Source organism: Sitophilus oryzae, unplaced genomic scaffold (assembly GCF_002938485.1).
Source record: "Sitophilus oryzae breed Bouriz unplaced genomic scaffold, Soryzae_2.0 scaffold_926_pilon_pilon, whole genome shotgun sequence".
Taxonomy (NCBI): Eukaryota; Metazoa; Arthropoda; class Insecta; order Coleoptera; family Curculionidae; genus Sitophilus; species Sitophilus oryzae.
Window position 1 is genome coordinate 898,909 of NW_022147557.1, and position 20,057 is coordinate 918,965.

Consider the following 20,057-nt stretch of genomic DNA (forward strand, 5'->3'; position numbering starts at 1 on the left):
AAATTCTTAATCATTATTTTTGGTGAAAAAAATATCATAGATGTGTTTCTGGGGTTGAAATATACTAAAAGTGGCTCATCCCTATAACTTTTTCATTTTTTCATATACAAAAATGAGATTTGGTTTGTCAGTATATGACATAAATTAGGATTGATTGACGTACTCAATTGTTGTCGGTCACTTCCGGTTTTACCGGAAATGACTACAGCTTTTGATTTTTAAGTGGCACCCTCGGTATTTTTTTATTTTATTCGATAGAAAATGACACTCTGAATAGAATGATATCATATGTCTACTTTTGTCATTTTCGCATATGGTTTTTTTTGAAATTGTAACATGAGGTTCATAACGACAATTTGACTCGAAATACCAAGTGTCCGGTATCAAATTATTCGTAAAAAAATGCTTTTTTAAAATGTGGTAATGAGCCACCCTCGTTCCATTTGAAAAAATTGAGATGTAATTAAAAATACGATTTTAACCGACCAGGACAAGACACTAAAAACATTAGACGATCAAATCAATTTTTCCAAGGCTCCTTGATTAAAAATTAGTGTTTTTAACACAGCCATGACACTCTAGATTGAAATTTAAAATGCAATTTGTTTTTGAGCGAATATGTCAAAAGTTGACATATATGTCATTCTATTCAGAGTGTCATTTTCTATCGAATAAAGTAGAAAAATACAGAGGGTGACATTTAAAAATCAAATTTTGTAGTTATTTCCGGTAAAGCAGGAAGTGACCGGAAACAATTAAATACGTCAATCAATCCTAATTTATGTCATATACTAACATACCAAATATGTTTTTTTTTATCTGAAAAATAAAAGTTATAGCAGTGAGCCACTTTTAAGACGAACCCTGTATAATAGGAGCAATAAACAATGACTAATTAACCATTTTTTGAAATATCTATTTATATATTATAATAAACTATTTGACCTGTCTTTTAGATTCGTCAAAACTATTTTCCAGTTATTTTTACATAAACAAGCCAATTTAATATCCATGTTAATGTATCATTAATCATCATATACTTAATGTATTTTTAGGTGCGGGGAATAAAAAAAAATTAATAAATGAAACTCATATCAAGATGGATTATGTAAAAGCAATTTATTATATTACATTCATATATTCACATTTTCTCTTTAAACCGACTTTTAAGGTTTGGCATGCTGCCTACGATATTTAAATTACGGTTTCTGTGTTTTTCATAAAAGAAATAGCTATCAGACATTTTACTTATTATACAGGGTGGCGACTCTCATACGCCGCGGAAGCTCTAGTTAGGAGAACGGTAGTTTATATCGAAATAAAATTTTGGCAGCATATGTACGTTAACTGAAAGAATTTTATAAAAATATATAGAATTATACAGGGTGTCCCCCAAAAAAAGTTACACATCAAAGTTGTGTTTTTTCTAATGGAACACCCTATATATTAATTGGTTTTCGGATTCTAGGAAAAAAATAAAGGTGAGTTTTATTAAAGAAGCATATACCAAAAATCTAAGGATTTTGACATATTTCACATTTTGTGAAAATGAAGAGTAAATTTTAAATTGCGATAACAGCTACCTAAATTTTAGTTGACCTTGTATAGCCTGATATTTAATTACAGTAACCATTCTATGTTAAACCGAATTGAAATTTGACCCGAAAAGTTATACAGGGTGAAACAAAATTAATTTGGAACATTAGTCACTTTTAAAAGCAAATTACTCCTTTATTTTAAATGGAACACCCAGTATATTATTCCGGTGTTCGATGGGGAATTTATATATCTTCAAAATATTATTAAGGTTGCCTACCCCTTAGACAAAAATTTTCCGAGATATTTTAATTTTTATGATTTTGCGTCAGTAGATCTTTATTATTTGAAAAAATATAGGGTGGCTGTGATATACCTTGTGTTAATTTAACAAAAATTAAAGATTGTAGAATAAAATACTCAACGGTAATAAAAATATATCTGTTTAAAACATATTTTAATTATTACACAATTAAAACTAGATATAAACCTATAATTAGGTGACAAAAATTAGCTAGATGAAATCAAATGCTCAAAATGCATCCTTTCCTGTTAACTGCATAAAATGATTGTCTTTTCAAAAGGATTTTTTAATTTTAAAAGGCAAATGTGGAGTTCTACCTCGAAAAGCAGCTACAATAATTTCTCTCATGTTATCGACAATAGATGGTCGAGTTTTTTAAACACTGTCTTTAACATATCCCCACACTGCATTCACCAACTGAAGCTTTTATTGTAACTCAAAAATTGTTCTTTATTTCTAGAAAATGTTAAATATGTCAAAAACCTTACATTTTAGTCATATACTTCTCTTATAACACTCACCTTTATTTTTCTTCCAGAATCCGAAAATAATTTAATATATAGGGTGTTCCATTACAAAAAATACAACTTTGATATGTAACTTTTTTGGGGACACCCTGTAGAACTCTCTATATTTTTAAAAAGTCACAAAATTTCATTTTAATACACACTGTCGTTCTCCTTGGAGCCTCCGCGGCGTATGAGGGGCACCACCTTGTATACACTCAGATGCAAAAAAACACAACGGAGAAAATTTTGGTCAAATTTAAGGTGTTATATTTTTGTTATTTTTAGCCCTATTTTCATATTTTTTTTAGCTAGCTGTATATAACTATATCAACTTTAATTGGTAAACTCAGTTTTTTGTTAACTTTAGTATTTGGCTATTATACAGGGTTAATAAAGGGGTTGTTTTTTTACCCTAACTTTGACACTCCCTGTCCAATAATTTTGTGAGCAAATTTTCCTAAAATATAATTTTACTGTCAGAACCATGTCTTTTGAGCATTTAGTTTTTTGGATCATGTCAATATATGATCCAAAATATATGCCTTGGTTAATTTTTAAGAGCGAAATGAACTTGCCACCTACAATTTGCAATTTTTTCAATTATATTTTCTTTTTGAAGTTTTTTTTTTCAATATGACAAGGGGGCTTTGGTGATTATTATGAACTATATACTATTAAACTGCCCATCATATTCGACGTTTGGGAAATGCTCGGCAGGAGGGTTAGAGGTCACGAAGCGGTACCAGCTTCATTAAATGAAGTTCGCTTGGTTCTTAAAGAAAGAAGGGGAAAGCATAGCGCAATATGATATTTACAGTCTCAATGATATGAACGGACAGTAAGGGCTTATTTACAATTTTTTTTCTGTTTTGTATACTTCAGTATTAGAGATGTTTTCTTTAATATCGTTAGTTCTGTTATCGTTATTAATGTTTATTAAAACCAGGACTGTATCGTTAGTCTTTAACGTTTTCTTTTTATTTATTATAGAGTATTCGATGCAGCGTAATATGACGTTACGACAATAATAGCCACCAAAACCATCTCACCATATTGAAAAATTACATCAAAAGTAACGATAATTGAAAAAATTGCAAAATAATCGTGATCAGATCATTTCCCTCTTAAAAATTAACCAAAGTATGTATTGACATGATCCAAAAAACAAAATGCTCAGGAGACATGGTTCTTACAGCAAAATTATATTTTAGAAAAATTTACAAACGAAATTATTGCACAGGGTGTTTTAAAGTTTGGATAAAAAACAACCCCTCGATTAACCCTGTATAATATGCCAGTTACTAAAGTTTATACAAACAACTGAGTTTACGAATTAAATCTGATATAATTATATACAGTTTGCTAAAATATTAATGAAAATAGGGCTAAAAATATCAAAAATATGACACTTTAAAATGGACCAAAAATTTCTTCGTGGCGTTTTTTTGCATCTGAATGTATTATATTAGGAAACTCGCGTATGATTTATTTCACTTGAAAAAACATATTTTATAGTTGTATTGAAATTCCTAGTTAGTAACTTAAAATAATTAACAAAGCTGCGACCTTTTTATTATATTCTCTTGTGATTTACTTCGAACTGATAAGCGGTTACAACGATACAATTCAGTTAAAACCTTTAAGTTTGATATACAGTGTGGTTAGAATAATTGTAATTGGGGTACTGTAACATATTCTATATGTAAAATTAAGTATTAAGTAAAAAAAATCCTAAAAATTGATGTCCTAAAATGCTTCTTTCTAGCGATACAGAGTGTATAAGTTTCTATTTTATTTACGTTTTTCTGAATAATCTCAGAACTAACGTCGATATCTGGATGCAAATTTCTTTTTTCAAAAGTCTTTTTTTATATAAGTAATTCGATTTCGATGTCAGTATGACTCTTAATTGTAGGGGGCGCCACCAATATTTTTTTTGGGTTTTACCCTAACGTGGAAAAAATATACATTTTTGACATTTATCTTATACACCCTCTATCTCCGAAATAAAATATTTTAGATAATGGATTTGATAAGAACTTTTTTACTTACACACATGGCCAAAATTATTGCATATATCGTTTAAAAATATAAAAGGAATTTAAAGAATCATTTTTATACATAGCTTTGATAATCTGTAATAAATATGTTTTTGTTAAAATGGATATGGTTTGGTTATAATTTATAATATGTAATGTTTATCGTTCAGACCCAATATTATTACAAATTCTTGCACATTTCGATTTGTGATCTCTTGGGTTTCAGAAGAAATTTGACCATTGTTTTGGCCTTAAAATGCCTAGAAACATTATTTCCCAGTTTAATAGAGTCAGAATAGTAACACTGTCTCAACAGGGCTACCGGCAAGTTGTAATAGCTGAAATTGTAGGAGTTAACCAAAGCGATGTTTCGTGAATATTAAAAAAAAATCAGGGAGACAAACGAGGGTACAGACCGGCCTGGAAGAGGTAGAACGAGAATTACTACTGCTGTGCAAGACCGTCAAATATCCCTAATTGCACGACGCAATCCCCTGCTTTCTAGTACTGCTATTAAAAATGAGTTAGCTCGCCTTGAAGGAGTAAATGTTTCAAGAAAGACTATAGCAAGAAGACTCCATGACAGAGGATTACATTTAAGGAGGCCCCTATGTTTTTCGAAGCTTAATTTACAGCACGAAATTACGCGACTACAATCGGCTGAGGAGATGACAGCAAATGGACCTAATTGGAATTTCGTCATGTTTAGTGATGAAACAAGAATATGACTCGCAACGAACTTTGGTCTGGAGAGCATCTGAAAGACGAGCACGCTTGAATGCAGCTCAACCCCGTATCCCGTTTCAAGGGGGAAACATTATGGTATGGGCAGGTATAATGCACGGAGCTCGAACTCCTCTTATTTTTATTGATGGCACAATGACAGGTGCCTCATATCTTACAGACGTTTTAGAGCCTATTGTGCGTCTATTTCGAGGGGCAATGGGGGATGAATTTGTTTACATGGACGATAATGCTTCTCCCGATCGCACTTTAGCGGTTCGCGAATTTTGTGAGGAAGAGGATATAAGACAACTGTGGTGGCCACCGACGTCTCCAGATATGAATGTGATCGAGCATGCTTGGGACATGCTAAAACGCCATATTGCCAAAAGAAATGCCCCCCCCCGTACCATAAATAAATTGAAAATTGCTGCGCGCGAAAGATGGGAAGCCATTCCTCAACATATTCTGGACAACTTAATTGAGAGCATGCCACGTCGTCTCACAGCTTTCATTGAGGCTCGAGGAGGCAATACAGACTATTAGTTGTGAGAAATAATTAAAATTGTTTTCAATATTTTCTGTTTGAAATGAAATTTGTTCTTGTTGATTTTCACTGATTATGAAATAAAATTATAATAACAGCCTAGTTGCACTTAGATTTTTAATTTTATATTAGTTAGTCGTGTAGTAAGAGAATATTTCAAAAAATATAAAAAGAATCATATTAGGTCCAAAATAAAATAAAAATATCGTTATATGCAATAATTTTGGCCATGTGTGTATTTTTATCTAGAGTATATGGCGTCAATGTTTCCCTATTACAATATTTTAACTGTAAATTTCAAAAACTAATAATTTAATATATTTTCATTTTAATTTATTTCAGGTATACTGTGATGGCAGGAACGCCTCTAAAGATGTTGGAGCATCTGTTGGAAACTAGGCTAGATGGTAGAGGAGCTATGGGTGGTGGTGATAATTTTATTATAGCTACCGCTCAAGATCCATTTCTCGACGATTTTCTTCTTACACATATCGTATTCTTCCCGACGCATCAACTCATTGAGGAGTTAGACAAATAATATCCTTTTTCAACGCATATAATAATATTAGTAATCACTTGTTCCTTAGGTTACTTATTGAGAGAAGTTATCCATGTTGTTAAAGATTAAAAATCTAAATGTGATGTTGCATTCAGAGAATTTGATAAAGTAGTCTATAACATTAAGTAACCATCACATTTTATTAAACTATATCCTATAGTTTTTAATAAAACTAAACATCATACATTTTGAACATAAAAATCCCGATATATATATTTTTTTTCTTATCATGAAATTAATGAGGTATAATAAAGACTTATTACTATATAAAAATATTTATTAAAATTATCTTTAAATTAAGATACTTTATTAAAATTATCTTTATGCAGAATAAAAACATAATTTTATCTTTATTGGTAATTGAAAATGAATATTCTGTTCATCCATAGAATTTTATGCCGGGTAATAAACTGCTCGAATTCTTTTATACGAGCAAGATTTCTATCCATTGTACTATATTTCAAGGGTAGTTCTTAGAAGTATCGATAATAATTATGAGTTTCAGGCCTTTAAACTGACGGAGATTTTTTAATATTCTAGGTTTTATTAGCTGATATAAATAAATAACAAATAACATCATAGTTTTCAATTTTAGTACCTAATAATTATAAAAAAATATATTATTTATATGTATTGCAAATATTACTATATATATTTGGTAAAATACTAAAAGTATATTAGATTCTAGTTTATAAAGACAATCGACATTCCAAACATAAAATTAATTAACTTTTTGTCATTTTACGTACATAAGAAAATGTTTATGTACATTCAAATTCGAATAATTAGCACTCATTAAATTATTTTTACATATTTCCTTAATTCTTCACACTTATAATATAGATTTCTCTAATCAAGACAAAGAATTTGTTCTCGCTTGCAAAAGAAGAGTCATCCAGTTTGTTTACAGGTAAGATAATTCACTATTGCAAAATTATTTACAAAAACTATTATTTTTTGTCCTAGTTTAAACACAAACTTTACTTATTATCGTGTACAGTACTAACAGTTTATTTTCTGTTATTTTAAACTGGCTTTGCCTATTCATTTTTACTATATTATTTTCTTTTTCTTTCTTCTCACTTGTTTAAGCAAAGTGGTTTTTTATTCTGAACTGACGGGCTGTACCAAGTCGCTTCAGAGTATATTGCTTGAATTTAGGAATGATCGAACTATATTACAACTATATTATGTCGTTTTATCTCAACTACATCCGTTGGTTTCTCGTGGTTGGAGGAGTGACTCGTCTCCACCATGATTGTGATAACTTTTCTGGCTTAGAAACGTTCCCGGTTAAGTTACATGTATAGAAATCGCCTTGCTGTATGGCAGGTGTTAAGGATTACAGATTTTTGCAAATGTTGGTACTGGTATGGTTCTAAGTCTATTGCCCTCAGCGATTCAATTAGTGTTTTTGGTTTACACCCATATTCGATAGACTAATAGGATGACCCGGACTCGATCATATTTCCACATATCTTTAATTTCAAAGTATAAATCAATACATTTGGTAATATTCTCTCTGTATGTTTGCGTTAGGTTATTGTTGTTTGTCACCGCAAAATCTATGAGCAACGCTTTGTTTTCTTTTTTCTTCTTCACTACTATGTCTGGTCTATTGTGTTCTATTTTTTTTTTATCTGTTATTGCAGTTCTGTCCCAGTTCATTTCATATTAATTGTTTTAGCAGGTTAAAGGATTATAGCAGGTTCGTACTGATAATAGTTAACTTTATGCTCTATGAGCTTATACTTCAATGCTAGTTCTTGGTGTATGATCTTTCCCACTTTGTCGTGTCTAAATTTGTAGTCACTCTGTGCTATAGCTTGGCATCCTCCTATGACGTGATGTATTGTCTCACTTGCTTTCTTACACCTTCGGCATAAGTCAGACTCAATTCCGTCCTTTAAGATGTATCTTCGGTAGTTATTGGTCTTAATCACTTGATCTTGGATGGCTATAAAAACCCTTCAGGGTTCCGGTTGTAGCTCTCCACGTTTTAACCAATTGTACGACGCTTGTTTGTCGACAGTGTCTTGGTCTACGTCATGGGGAAACCTTCCGTGTAGAGCCTATTCTTTCCAGCGGGTAAGCTTTTCTGCGTCTTCCACTATGGACCATGTTTTTTCTTCGTCACTTATACTATTATTATTATTATTATTATTTTTGGGAATAAAATATTTACTAAAAAATAATTAAACAAGTCTATAGGCTTGGTGCATTTCAGTTGATTTCAACAAATTCCGACCGCAGCGCTTCAACGAAAAAAAAAACAGAAATTATCAGTACCTATTTCACGTAGCCGTCATGTTGATCGCATTAAAATAATATTGAAATCGTGGTTTTATCATAATATTTAAGTATTTTAGTTTTTTGCTAGTGCAGTTATTGAGACTATAAAACAGTCAGGTAAGAAGTTTGTGTGATGTAACGCTATTTCGGGTAGTAAACAATAAGTGAAAAAGAATTCGAACTAGGCGTCGCCGCCGCGCCGTCGCGCGTCGTGTTGTGTTGTGACAATTGCCGAAAAAATGTTAACTCGTAAAGGAGAGTGAAATTAGAGAGTTATTGGGTACAATAACATTCAATAACTCAACTTTCGCGGATATTCAACTCTCCCGAAACAACACTTTATAGCTTCATAGTTTCTCACACCGATTTGATCAAAAGCAAAAATGGATTCAAACAGCTCGACGAAACAAGTGAGCAAACAAAGTGCTCATTACATAATCAAAAAATTAAATAGACATATACTATGAGAGGATAAAATATAATTTGCAATATTAAGGGTATACTTTTTTTAATCAACTATTTTTTTTCTCACTAAATGTTTTATGAACATCTTCTAAGATTATAATTATGTACCTGTAAAAATTTTTGTTATAGCCGAAATAGCCCCAATTATGCCCCACTAGCAAAACCGGTGCTCGCTACTGTAGTTGAACTCATCTAAAATGTTTTTTTTTTAATTGGAATAATAAATTTTATTACAAGTTAGACCTTCTGAAGATATCAAAATATTTACTTTTTATTTTTATTTTCACAAATTAGACTTCCTAACACTTTTGGAATAATTACATAATAAATTTTTCGTATTCTCGCTATTGAAACCCGTGTATTTGTAAGTACTAGTTGTTTACGATATTCTCGGGCGGTGGCAGCACCGGCGGAGAATGCACCAAGCCTATAAAAGTGCTTAGCAAATCACAAAAATGGGTATGGATTAATCTATCATTTATACATGTCCAAAATTGAGCAATTAACTAAGAAAACAAGGGTAGATCAGAGTGTAGATTTGGAAATTTCGATATTTTCCCTAAATAGGTAAATACAAAAACGCAAAGTAATTCCAAAATGTTAATATAAACTAGACATTGGTAATGAACGCTCAAGACAACCTAATAAACTAGTTAATCATAACTCGCATTAAATAAACAATTATTAGCTTCGTCCAACCCAGGACTGAATTACCTTAATTTAAATTGCACTCTAAACAAGAGGACAATTTGCATATTACGGAAGCCCGACCTAGACAGGTCTTTCAAATAAGCACCTCATCCTTTTTCAAATTTAAATTTTATTAAAATTCTGGTCTGCGAAACAGTTACAAAAATTGCATCTCTCCACTCAAGGATTAATTTGGTTATTTTTTCTATTTTTTGATTTACTGAATTTACATTATATTTTTATTTTTTAACTGGAAAAATCTATTTTTGCTCGAGCTGAAAATTTAAATTGCAAATTAACAGTGGACGTTGTTGATTAAGTTTATCAAGACCAGGGGCAGTTAATTTTATTATTCTATTGCAAAAAAATAATTGATTAGTTAAAAGTTTTTTTTTCAAGTAGAGAGACAAGAATAAATTTTATTTTACTGCATTTTGGTCCGACAATAGTGTGTCGGGCATCTGTAGCTCCTAGAATAAGAAAATTGAGAGTTTTTTCCAAACCCAAGGCATGTATTAGGATGTATTTCAGTAAAATAGTTTAACTTCTATAGGGTGGCTTAAAAAAGATTGAGAGGATCGGGATGATTTTTTTTAAATAGAACACCCTGTATATTATGCATTTTCGGCTTCCACTCTGACCGTTTTACATAATCCTAAGATATGAGTATTTCGATAGTTTCAGAGAGTTTCGTTAGTAAATAAATAAAAACTATACAGGGTGGTCCGAACTGTATTCCCGAAACTTCGACATCATATTCTGCAAATAAAAATAAGTAAAAAAGTTCATATAAATGTATAGGGTGGGTTAAATTCGACGCTTTTAAATGGAAACACCCTTTTATATAGGAGATAGACAAAAACTAATATCGGTGTCTCGAGCTCAATTTTTGTCAAAAACATGATGGTGAAAACCGCATATCGATATCTGTTACCGTTGCGGAGTTACGGGGTGTTTTTCAAAAATATGCATTTTTAACAAATCGCTGTAACTTTTTTGCTATGGAAAATTTTGTATTTTTATGAAAACATTTCCAAAGCACCTTTTTACGTAGAATTTAATGGTTTAAGTATATTTTTTTTAAATTAATAATTTAAGAATTATCAACAGAAAATTTGATGTATTATATAGGACACCCTGTATATTTTTAATTAATTGAAAAGAATTTAAAATTACCTTTCCAAAAATATAACACACTTGATATTTTGCTCGATTCCTCTTCGAGGTATAGAATATATAAAAATTCGCCCGCTTTAAATAAGTAGGCTTTGAAAAAATTCTAGCTGTGAGCATCAATTAAAACGAAAATAATATTTGCTATCAGAGATGCACAATTTTATAACAATTTAGAATAAGAATTTTGTAACAAAATAGAATATATCTAACCAACATCAGCACATTTAAGCTATATCTAATAACAATAAAAATAAATAGCAAAGCAAGACATGAGATTTTGTTACAGGTGTTCGACATATCGACCGTCTTCTGTTATGGACAGACGGGGCAGTTTTTGAACATTTCTCGCTGAATTCATTAACTCAGTGAAGTAAGATACCCTCTCATAACTGCTAAGTATTTCTAATTCTTGGCTAGATTATACGGAAGAATAAGGAACCTTTATTCTTCCCCAAATATATCCATAGGATTAGATCCATGGGCACTAAGTCAGGCGGCCTCGACGGCCAACGGCTGGGATCTTGGTTAGCTATTCAATTATTCTTGAAATTAGCTGCAAAAATTTGCTGATAACTTCAGCTTAGAGAGGCGGTGCATCGTCTTGCTGGAAAAATATGTTTTCTGCTGGAAAATATGAGTTCCATTAAGGGCATATCATCAATAAGTGGTCCAAAGCCTACTAGTTAAAAGTGGCGAACTTTTAAAAATTCTGTATTTCGAAGGGGATTATAACAAAATATCAAGTGTGCTATATTTTTGGAAAGGTAATTTTAAATTCTTTTCGGTTAATTAAAAATATAGAGGGTGTCTCAAATAAAAAATCAAATTTTCTGTTTAGAACTCTTAAATTATTAATTTTAAAAAAATTATACTTAAACCATTAAGTTCTACGTAAAAAGGTGCTTTGGAAATGTTTTCATAGAAATACAAAATTTTCCATAGCAAAAAAGTTACAGCGATTTGTTAAAAATGCACAAATTTTAAAAACACCCCGTATCTCCGAAACGGTAACAGATATTGATGTGCGGTTTTCACCATCATGTTTTTGATGAAAATTGAGCTCCAGACACCGATATTAGTTTTCGTCTATCTCCTATAAAAAAGAGTGTTTCCATTTAAAAGCGTCGAATTTGACCCACCCTGTACTATATCAGAAAATGCTTAGTTTCGGAGATACAAGGTGTAGAAATTTCATTTTTATTTTGATTTTGTCCAAATAATTTCTGAAGTAACGTCAATATTCGGATGAAAATTGGTATCTGAAAGTTTTTTGACATGAGAAATTTAATTTTTATATCAGTATGACTTTTACTTGTAGAGGGTGCCACCTGCATATTTTTTAACTGATTTTAAGAGTAATAACTTTTCGTCCGAACCTGTATAAAAGTACTGGGTAATAAGATATACATTTACGCAGTTTTTACGTAAAAAAGGGTTCTTGGTAAAAATCTCTACGATTAATGGTTCTCGAGATATTTGAAATCGACATTATCAGTACCTGTCATCCTTGACATAAATTAAACATGTTGACTAAATAGTTATTATACTAAAATCATAAATTTTAAATGTTTTTGTGCCAAAAATTCAACAGAAACTGTCTTTTTTAAAAAATTAAAAATTTAAAAATATAACAAATTCCTAAATTTATTATTTCAGGCAAATAACTATCTACACTCAACGTGTTTATTTTTTGTCAATAATGACATGTATTAACTATTTCCATTCTAAATATCTTGAGAACGGTTGCTCGTAGCGATTTTTACCAAGAGAAATTTTTTACGTAAAAAGTCACGCAAGTGTATATTTTTTCACTCAGTAGTTTTATACAGGTAGGGACAAAAAGTTATTACTTTTCATAACAGTTAAAACACATGTAGGCGGCGCCCCCTAAATTTCTCTTGTCAAAAAACCATCGGACTCCAATTTTTCAGCCAAACCAAACCTAGAATTTTTTTTAGAATTTAGAATGAATGGGAGGGGCGACTTTACAGATCTTATGAATGCGACCTTACAGATCTATTGTGCCGCCCTTCCTTGAGTTATAACGCATCATACAGTCCCAGGGCTTTGACAAAAGCCAATATCTGGGACGGTTTTACAGAAGGTAGTTCTTCATCTCCAATATCAGTCGTACCAAAGTTCATGGCACGAATGGTTGTCGTCTCGGCGCACTCACTGATGAGGTGTTGTGACTGTCAGTGTTAGATACTGATGTCTATGAGTTCAATCCCATATAATTATTCAATTCAAGTATTAAGAAAACTTTTTTAGACTACAGTATTCGGAACTTACATTAGGTCTTTCGAAAACGCGCGAAGCTATAACTAAATGACAGTCAACTTCTGTTAAAAGTTTCTTGTCTTCTACTGTCACGTTGTTCACTTCTAACTCAGTCTTCCTAAGAACGGTTATGTTTGGTTGAATTACTGGTTGATCTGCAAGGACGTCGAATACGATGTCACCTAAAAATATTTTAAAATATATATCGATATCTAATATTTTTAACGAAATTGAAAAAATGCGTCTGTATTATGTATACAGGGTGAGTTTTCTACGATGTCCGTTATGGGTATCTCGGAAACTACTGGAGATAGAGAGTCGGTTAAATGGGGAAAGAATTGTAGTTTTGTGTTGTCATAAATATGCGCCTTTCAGATTTTTCAAAAAGTTTATGGCTTACTAGATATTTCGAAAAAAATAAATTTTGAGTATTTTAAAAATCATCCCTAATTCCACTACAATCTATTTTAGACAAAAAGTTTTCAGAAAAAAGTTGTAGATAATCACATCCTTAATGAGACTGCGTTCTCCGTTTTTTTTTCTAAAGCCTGTCGTTTTTGACATATGACATAAACCTATATTTTTTTAAATGGAAACCATACTTGGCTATGACTTCATAAAAAGCGCCATTTTTAAGCTTTTCAGAGATATAGGCCAGAATACAATTCTTTCTAAAAATTACTGAGTTATAGCCAATTCTTATCATTTTTAAACAATTTCACTTAGTTAGCCAACGAAACAAATTCAATCGTCGTTGCTCTCAGAAATGTGAAACTGTCACATCCAAACTTGTTGTGACAGTGACTTCTTGTGACTCAGTGATGAGGTGTTGGTGTTTCCCCATTTTCCCCACAGAATTTGCATTCGCCGTTTCTTCTTAGTTTCAGTCTACTGAGGTGTTCATTGAGGAGACAGTGTCCTGTTAAGAACCCCATGACAATCCGAAAATTGTTCTTACTTAAATCCAGGAAGATCTTTGATTTTTCTTGGTCGTAAGCCCTCAGAAACTTTTTCGAGTGTCTTAGACCGTCGCAAGATTCCCATTCCAGGTTGCGGCTGGAGTCTTCCAAGTTCTTGAGTTCCGCCTTTAGTTGGTTACCACTTGGGAAGCAGAATGGTTCTGGTCCAATTAATGAAGTGTTAGCTCCTTTTCTAGCTAAATCATTTGTTTTTTCATTGCCTTCTATCCCTTGGTGAGCAGGCACCCAGAGTGGGAGGACTTTGTTTTCTTTGCCCAATTTATTCAGCTTCTCTATGCATTCTTTGACCAATTTCGAATTGATTGATACTGAGTTGATCGCTTTTAACGCTGCTAAACAGATAAGATGGCTATTTCTTGTTTCCAATAGTTCCTGTCTAAGATAAGTTGTACGCATCTTTCGATAGTGTAGAATTCTGCCTGTAGGATGCTAGATTTGGTTTGGTTTGGTTTGGTACCTATTGGTTCGGAATATTTAGTTCTCGACCCAAACACTCCGATCCCTGTTCCCGCATTGGTTGTGGAAGCATCAATATACTAAATTATGGCATGGTCTTTTAACTACGGTGCAGACGTTTCTCTCTTCCAATCCGTTTTATTGCTCAATACTACATTGAGATGTTTCTCAAAGTTTTACATTCTTGGCGTATCATCCACTGGGAGTTGGAGGAGTGTTATTTCCTTTTTGAAGGTGTTCCAAGCCCCTGGTCTGATAATAATTCTCCCAGTACTGATAATCATTTTCGCATTGGCATATCTAAAGATAAAACCAACTTACTAAAAGCTAGGAGCGTCATAGGTTAAAAAAACCGTCATTATATCTATCTCACTCCGGCTCCGGTAGATATAAACCGGTTGAAGTGAGATAGAACTTTCCGCGCTGTCTTGCGGTAATGACGCAAATGGCTTTTAGTAAGTCGGTTTTATCTTTACCGATGACAATGTACAGTGGTGTTAGATCTAGAATGACCTCCATTGCTGCTGTTGGACAGGTTCTCATGGCTCCTGTGATGCAAACGCATGTGAATCTCTGGACTTTGCACAGGTTTAGCCTTGCCGTTTTTTACAAAAAACAAACCAAACCTAACACCCTGTATATTATTTTTTTTGATTAGATTTAAAAGAGAAATTATTATTTAAAAAATGAACATTTTTGTATTTAAAGTATTTTCAAAATTTTAATGGTTTGAATGTTTTAATAAAAGAGCCATGTTTATGCCATGTTTATAAAAAAGAAGTAAGTCAGTAACAGTATTATTTTTTCTTATTGCACAAGCGAGCAGAATGTGAAGAAACTCTATCTCGAAAAACCATGTTCCCTGTAAAAAAATGTATAAACAAACGTTCATAAGAATCCCACCTAAAATAACCGCCGCTTTATACATTCTTTTTCAAAAAAGTTCATAATTTGTCATAAAAAATAAGTAGACTACTTATGACAGAGCTTTCATAACTCCAAAGTCGTACATCCTCTTAGATACTCCATCATTTATCCTCTGTCATCTTTCAAATCCGTCTTGGAAAGTTCGCCCAAAGGGGATTTAACCCTTATAACGTCCTCACCGAAGCAACAATTCGGATGTAAATCCCTCTTTGGGTCGTTCGCATTGCGAACAGGTGGCTCATGGTGATACGACATTTGAAACGGGGCCACTTGTCAAACGGATGAATGGGATGTCGATATTTCAACTTATAGCTATCATTTTGAATATTATTATACAGGGTGTCCCACTTAAGATGGATAAAAGCCAATATCTTGGTTGTTTGTTGAGCGATCTTTTTCATTTTTGGCAGGAGGCTGTATGGCTATAAGACGTACATTTTGCCCAGGGTTAATAATGCGATACCTCATAGACGTACGTTTTAATTGGGTTTGATATTTTTCGAGTCAAGAGTAAACTACCCTTAGGACAGTATTTATTTCAAATCTGATAAATTATATTGAATCCTCCTTACCTAAGATTTAAGTTCTAATTTTGATAAATATTGATACAGGGTGTGTCATTAAAATAAGACATTTTTATTTTTATTAATATTTTTTTAAGTACTTACGACGCCACTGGATAAACAACTGGTTTATTATCAATAACCAATTATCAATTAACAATTGTTTTTTATGGTGGTTTGGTCGAAGATATAGATTTTTAGTTCGTTATAGTTTTATAAATCTTTGTTTAGAGCATATTTTTCAAAGTTAATAGTGATTGTTTTAAACATAGAGAGTTTTATATATCTAACTATTTGGATTTTTTAAAATATTCCTCAATAAAACGAATAAAAATCATATTTCAGATTCCATTGAAAACTGGGTTTTAAATTATTTTGTAACTCATTTTATTAATTTGTATTAGCAAACTTAAAAAAACAATTTTTTAATGTAAACAAACTAAATTGAAAATATTTAGTTTTTTGTATCGTATCTTAATTATTATGGAAGCTATCTGAAAACTTAAATCGATTATTAATTGATAATTGGTTATTGATAATAAACCTGTTGTTTATCCAGTGGCGTCGTAAGTACTTAAAAAATAATAATAAAAATAAAAATGTCTTATTTTAATGACGTACCCTGTATCAATATTTATCAAAATTAGAACTTAAGTATCTTAGATAACGATGATTCAATATAATTTATCAGATTTGAAATAAATACTGTCCCTAAGGGTAGTTTACTCTTGACTCGAAAAATATCAAATTCCATCAAAACGTACGTCTATGAGGTATCGCATTTCTTACCCTGGGCAAAATGTACGTCTTACAGCCATACAGCCTCCTGCCAAAAATGAAAAAGATCGCTCAACAAACAACCAAGATATTGGCTTGTATCCATCTTAAGTGGGACACCCTGTATATAATATATATAATAATTCTTTTTTATATCAACATAGGTCCAAGTCTGCTTTGTTTCGTAACTATGGGAGGTTAAAATCTTTTTTTTTCGATTTATTATAATTTTCTTGTAAGTGCTTTTAGCTATTCGAATGAAATTTTGAGGGTAAAAATAATCCCATCAAAAACATAGAATGTAAAAGAAACAAGACTCGCAACACAATTCCTCCGCTATAAAAAGTTGTGAGATCTCATGTAAAACCAAGTCAGTTTATTTTATTTAGTCTCTCTTTAAACACCTATTCAACAATTTTGTTATAAATTGTTAGTATCAATATTAGTCATGTTTATTTCTATAATAATGATAATGATTTGGCAATTGCATGCACGGCACCATAATTATAAAAAAGAATAATCTACTATTTCGATTACTAAGTAAATCTAAACGGCGCACTTAAGAATAAAGTTTTTTAATTACTATAGAATATCATATCGTGCAATTGTCAAGTCATTAATATAAGAGATATGAGAGTAGTTTCCAAAAATGTAATAATATACCTCCATTTAAAATAACAAAGATGCTACCGCTTTTCAAATGATCCGGCAACACTATAACGCTGATAATATTTTAGATAGATGGAGCAGGTGCCTTTATATAAAAATCTAAATTTTTAAAACAATCCTGTCACCGGTCCTCCTATTACCATCACCGGAAAGTCGGTTACCACTAGCGATTAGACAGCTAACTTTTGAGCCATATGGATATCATTTTCCCCTTCCATTATAAGCTTAAATTCTATGACCAACTTAAGTAAATAATGAAAAATACAAAAAGACACGACCTTAATATTTTGATGGGAGATTTTAATACGAAAGTTGGAGAAGAAATATCACCAGGTGTAACCGGAGAATTTGGGCTCGGAGAAAGGAATGAAAGGGGTAACAGACTAATAGAGTTCTGCCAAGAGGAAAACATAGATATCACCAACATCTTGTTCAAACAGCCTAAAAGACGCCTCTATACTTGGACATCGCCTCGCGACGGTCATGGATTTACAATAAGAAACCAGATCGATTATATTATCATAAATAGTAGATTTCGAAAATCGTGTAAATGTACAAACACCTACCCAAGTGCTGACGCAGCCACTGACCATAATCTACTTGCTTCAAAAATACACCTGAAACTAAAACGAATAAAAAAGCCACTCATCAGAAAATCAATTAATGTCCAACAGCTAAAATGCGTTGAAACTAAAAACAAATTCGCACAAACCATGAATTACAACGTACGAGAGAACATCTAACGTTTTAACCATAGAAGAACGATGGGACAACACAAAGAATGGCATCACTAATACAGCAACACAAACTCTAATTCACAGAAACAACAAAAAACAACAATGGATGACAGATGAAATAATTGAGCTAATGAAAGAGAAAAGAAAATTCAAAAACAAAAGTGAAACAGAATATAAAAGAATTAACCGACTGATAAAACGAGAAATCAGGGAAGCTAACGAACTTTGGATGAAAACAAAGTGCAACGAGATTGAAGAGCTGCAACAAAAGCATGACGAGTTCAACCTACACCGAAAATTGAAAGAAGTCACTGGATTGTACAAGCAAAATAGCTTGCCTCTTTTTTGACAACTTTTAATCCTTGATTTCTCTCAATGAGTTGCGTTATTTTGTTGGTATTGTGGGTTCTGATGTCTTTCCTTATCTCTTTTGATATCTTCCTGTTAAGTTTCCTATAATCATCTAAGTGTTTGTTTATCATAACTCTACGTTGCTTTATCAGATCTTTAGTGTTTTGGGTTAATTTTGTGTTTCCCTGATTATCCTTTTTAGGACAATCTTCTTTAATAGCTTGCGTTAAAATAGTTACAGTGTGATTATTTATATCTTCAATTTCCATATTTTCCATTCTTTCCAGATTTCCTAAATTTTCAGCTGCCACTGCTCTATATTCTTCTGGTTTTTCTGGTGTTACCCATTTTCTCATGGTCCTCTTCCTTATCATTTTTCGTCGTTCAGATTTAAGGTTGAATTCAATTCTAGTTCGAACTATTCGATGGTCACTTCCTATGGAGAATTCGCCCAATACTTGTACATCTCTAATTATCCATTTTTTATCAGTCATGATGAAATCTATCTCGTTCTTGGTAATTCCGTCCGGACTTGCCCAGGTCCATTTTCGATTTGGATGTTTCTTAAAGAAGGTGTTCATTACATATAGTCGATTTTACAGCGTGAATTCGATCATTTTCGCTCCTCTCTCATTTCTTTCACCATAACCATATGTTCCCACGCATATTTCTGCTTCATCTTCTTTTTGTCCAGCTTTAGCATTAAAATCACCCATTAATATTGTAAATTGGGATTTGATTGATAGAGCTTTGGAGACGTCCTCATAAAAAATATCTATTTCTTCCTCGGTGCTATTTGACGTTGGGGCATAGACTTGTACAATTTTTAGAGAGTAACGGTTATTCAAACGAAGGGTTAGGTATATGACTCTAGGACTGATGCTTCCAATGTCTACGATGTTCTTAATATGTCTCTTGTTAATCAGAAAGCCTACACCGCCCAGAGCATATTCGTTATTTCACTGATGATAAAGAAGGTTCCCAGATTTCAATTCTATTTGTTTTTCGGTCTTTCTTCTTACCTCACCTAGACCCACAACATCCCATTTTATATGTTGTAATTCTTCCTCCAATTCCAATAATTTCTCATCCCTTGACAGGGTTTGAACGTTAAAAGTGGCAATATGCAGTTTTCGTCTATTAAGGCAGCCTGGTCCACTCCGGGGATTCTTAGCACCCTCTGCTCTTTTCCTTACTCGGCCGCTACCATAGTCGAGGGAGTTTGAGCTGCCGGAGACTGAGGGCCGTATCTTGGAAGACGTTTCCATAGTTAAGGGGGAATTGGCTATACTCTACCACGCTAGCCCTGCGGGTTGGTAGAGGGTAGGGGGATAGGGTAGGATAATTGGTTGGAATAGGGTAGGGTAAAGGGTTTGGAACATGATTCCCCCTAAAGTAAAGGAGGTAGAGGAAATCATGGCTTGCGTGGGCAGGGGCGCATTCCTGAAGTAAACCTATCCTCCACCGGGATCGTGAA

The 20,057-nt window shown here is 32.5% G+C and overlaps 1 protein-coding gene across 4 annotated transcripts in view; it reads left to right on the forward strand.

Annotated features, from left to right (window-relative positions):
* The window catches only part of LOC115890798 (rap guanine nucleotide exchange factor 4), a 691,873-nt gene that overhangs the window by 559,488 nt on the left and 112,328 nt on the right, over positions 1-20,057 (forward strand). For all 4 annotated transcript variants that reach the window (XM_030911141.1, XM_030911143.1, XM_030911142.1 and 1 more), the window contains 2 exons: positions 6,001-6,195; positions 7,050-7,127. In XM_030911141.1, coding sequence (XP_030767001.1) covers positions 6,001-6,195; positions 7,050-7,127 — 273 coding nt within the window. The remainder of the gene's footprint in view (positions 1-6,000; positions 6,196-7,049; positions 7,128-20,057) is intronic.